We start from the raw sequence: 2,734 nt of genomic DNA, 5'->3' as shown, positions 1-2,734 counted from the left end.
CCGGGAGCGGCCACTGCACTCCAGTTTGAGTGACAGAGTGAGACTCCAACTCAAAAAAAAGTGAGTAAAATTTTGTGGAAACAAAACAAAATGTGTGTGTGAGAGAGAGTAAGTATTATCTGGGCTTTTAAACTTTAAAAGTATCCAAACAATGGATTTTAAAAAAAATTTAATGATTACCTATTTTAAAAACCATGCCCTTATAATAACTGAAGAGCTTGAGGCAGCAAGCAGGTCCCAGTATTGGTGTGTTCCACTGGGCTGTAAAGAATTGATCAAATGGAGGAAGATATTAAAAAAATTTTTTTTTTGAGTTAGAGTCTCACTCTGTCGTCCAGTCTGGCGTGCAGTGGCACACTCACGGCCAATGCATCCTTAACCTGCTGGGCTCAGTTGATCCTTCCACCTCAGCCTTCCAAATAGCTGGAACTACAGGCACGTGCCACCATGTCTGGCTATTTCTTTTTTTTTGGTTTTTTTTTTTTTTTGCTTTATTATAGGGACGAGGTTTCACCAAGTTACCCAGGCTGGTCTTGAACCTTCACCAAGTTGCCCAGGCTGATCAGGCAATCCTCTCACCTCATCCTCCCAAAGTGCCGGAATTATAGGCGTGAGCCACTGTGCCCAGCTAAAAAAAAATTTTTTTTGAGTCAAGGTCTCATGGCTCACCCCAGCCTCAACCTCTTGGGCTTAGGCGATCCTTCTGCCTCAGCCTCTGGAGTAACTGGGATTACAGCTTTGCACCTCCACGCCTGGCTAATTTTTTTTATTTTTTGTAGAAACAAGGTTTCACTATGTCGCCCAGACTTGTCTCAAACTTCTGGGCTCAAGCAGTCCTTGCACCTGGGCCTCCCAGAGTGCTGGGATGACAGGCATCAGCCACCACACCCAGCCATTCTTCATTTTGTTCTATTTGTTCATCTATATTTTTCTTTCTTTCCTTCTTCCTTATTCTTTTTCTCTGAGCCTGTATTAACTTTCTAATAATTTTAAATATAAATATAGACTTAGATTTAATTTTTTTAAAAAAGATTAAATAACTGGCAAAACTGTCACAGAACTGTGGCATTGTGATTGCGTATCATCTGTTTCAGAGCCGTTCCAGTTAGATGTTGTGCCCTCAGCTCGAGGGCTAATGCAGTCTGGCTGGAATTAATTTTTTTTAAAGCATCCATTCTCCACACCTTTATGATAAGCTCCATGACTGTTTTGGTTACCAGTAACTCTCTAGGACCTAGCACAGTGCTTGGCTCTTAGTAGCTGCCCAATACATATTTGTCAAATGAATGAACTGCAATGTAAAGCAGGCTGGGTACGGTGGCTCAGCCTGTAATCCCAGCTTTGGGAGGCTGAGGTTCGAGGAATGCGTGAGTCCAAGGTTTTCAGACCAGCCTGGGCAACTTACTGAGACCTCATCTCTACAATAAATCAAAAATTAGCCGGGCATGGTAGCACGCGCCTGTAGTTCCAGCTACTTGGAAGACTGAGGTGGAAGGATCGCCGGAGCCCAGCAGTTTGAGGCTGTGGTGGCCATGAGCGTGCCACTGCACTCCAGCCTGGGCAGCAGAGTGAGACTCAAAAAAAAAAAAATTAATTCCAAATGAATGTTCAGTTATAAATCTCAGACATGCTATCACAGAAAACTGAAAATTACTATATAAAGAGAAAATAATTTAGTCTAGGGGCCAGGAAATAAAGCTGTGACTTAAATGAAGAATATAATTTATCCAGAAAAATTTCTTACTAAATTTCATGAGTAGGATTTTGGGTTTTATTTTTTGGAACAGACAAGGTCTTGCTATGTTGCCCAGGCTACTCTTGAAATCCCAGATTCAAGCAATCTTCCCAAGTCTCAGCCCCCCAAGGAGCTGGAATTACAGGCATGAGCCACCACGTCTGGCCTCCATGAACAATTTAAAAATAAATTATGAACAGCTTAGAATGACATAGAATTTTATGGAAACAACAAAAACACTATCCTATGTTGCATAGAAAGATATTCCACATCCTGAGTTCTCAGGCAGGTCAGTGCTGCTGTGAGGCAGTGAATGTTCCATGTCAGTACTTCGTAGACTTCAGCAGGCCTGCACGTTGATTGCACCTCTTGAAAAATGCAGACTCTCATTCAGTAGGTCTGGATGGGGCCTGAGAGTCACGGGTGCCCACACGGCTCTGCAGAGGACCACACTTAACCAAGGAAAGCAGATACGTGAATGAAGCCACAAGTCAGGATTCTTGAATGACTTGGCAAGCTATCTCTGTTTACTTTCAGCTCCAGCAAGTTTGCTGCTGTTGGATTCCACAGAGCTCTGACAGATGAACTGGCTGCCTTGGAAAGAACTGGAGTCAAAACAACATGTCTCTGTCCTAATTTTATCAACACTGGTTTCATCAAAAATCCAAGAACCAGGTAAGTTGAGACAGACCCACAGCCGTTCCATGGGTTTTCCTAAATGTTTTATTTTATTTATTCTATTATATTTTTTGAGTCAGAGTCTCACTGTCGCCAGGCTGGAGTACAGTGGTATGCTCATGGCTACCGCAGCCTTGACCTGCTGGACTCAGACAATCCCTTCTCCCTCAGCCTCCAAAGTAGCTAGAACTACAGGTGCATGCCACCACATCTGGCTAATTTTTATTTTGTTTATTTTATTTTATTTTATTTTTTTATTTTTTGAGTTGGAGTCTCACTCTGTCACCCAGACTGGAGTGCAGTGGCCGCTCCTGGCCACCG

At 42.8% G+C, this 2,734-nt stretch overlaps 1 protein-coding gene across 1 annotated transcript in view; it reads left to right on the top strand.

Annotated features, from left to right (window-relative positions):
• HSD17B11 (hydroxysteroid 17-beta dehydrogenase 11) overlaps positions 1-2,734 on the top strand; it is a 39,577-nt gene that overhangs the window by 18,837 nt on the left and 18,006 nt on the right. The window contains exon 5 of the mRNA XM_008070592.1: positions 2,273-2,410. Within this exon, the coding sequence (XP_008068783.1) occupies positions 2,273-2,410 (138 nt within the window). The remainder of the gene's footprint in view (positions 1-2,272; positions 2,411-2,734) is intronic.

The sequence above is a fragment of the Carlito syrichta genome, unplaced genomic scaffold (genome assembly GCF_000164805.1).
Source record: "Carlito syrichta isolate Samal-C Ts95f unplaced genomic scaffold, Tarsius_syrichta-2.0.1 Scaffold313819, whole genome shotgun sequence".
NCBI lineage: Eukaryota > Metazoa > Chordata > Mammalia > Primates > Tarsiidae > Carlito > Carlito syrichta.
The sequence above is the reverse complement of the archived record's forward strand: the minus strand, read 5'-3'. Positions and strand labels throughout refer to the sequence as shown.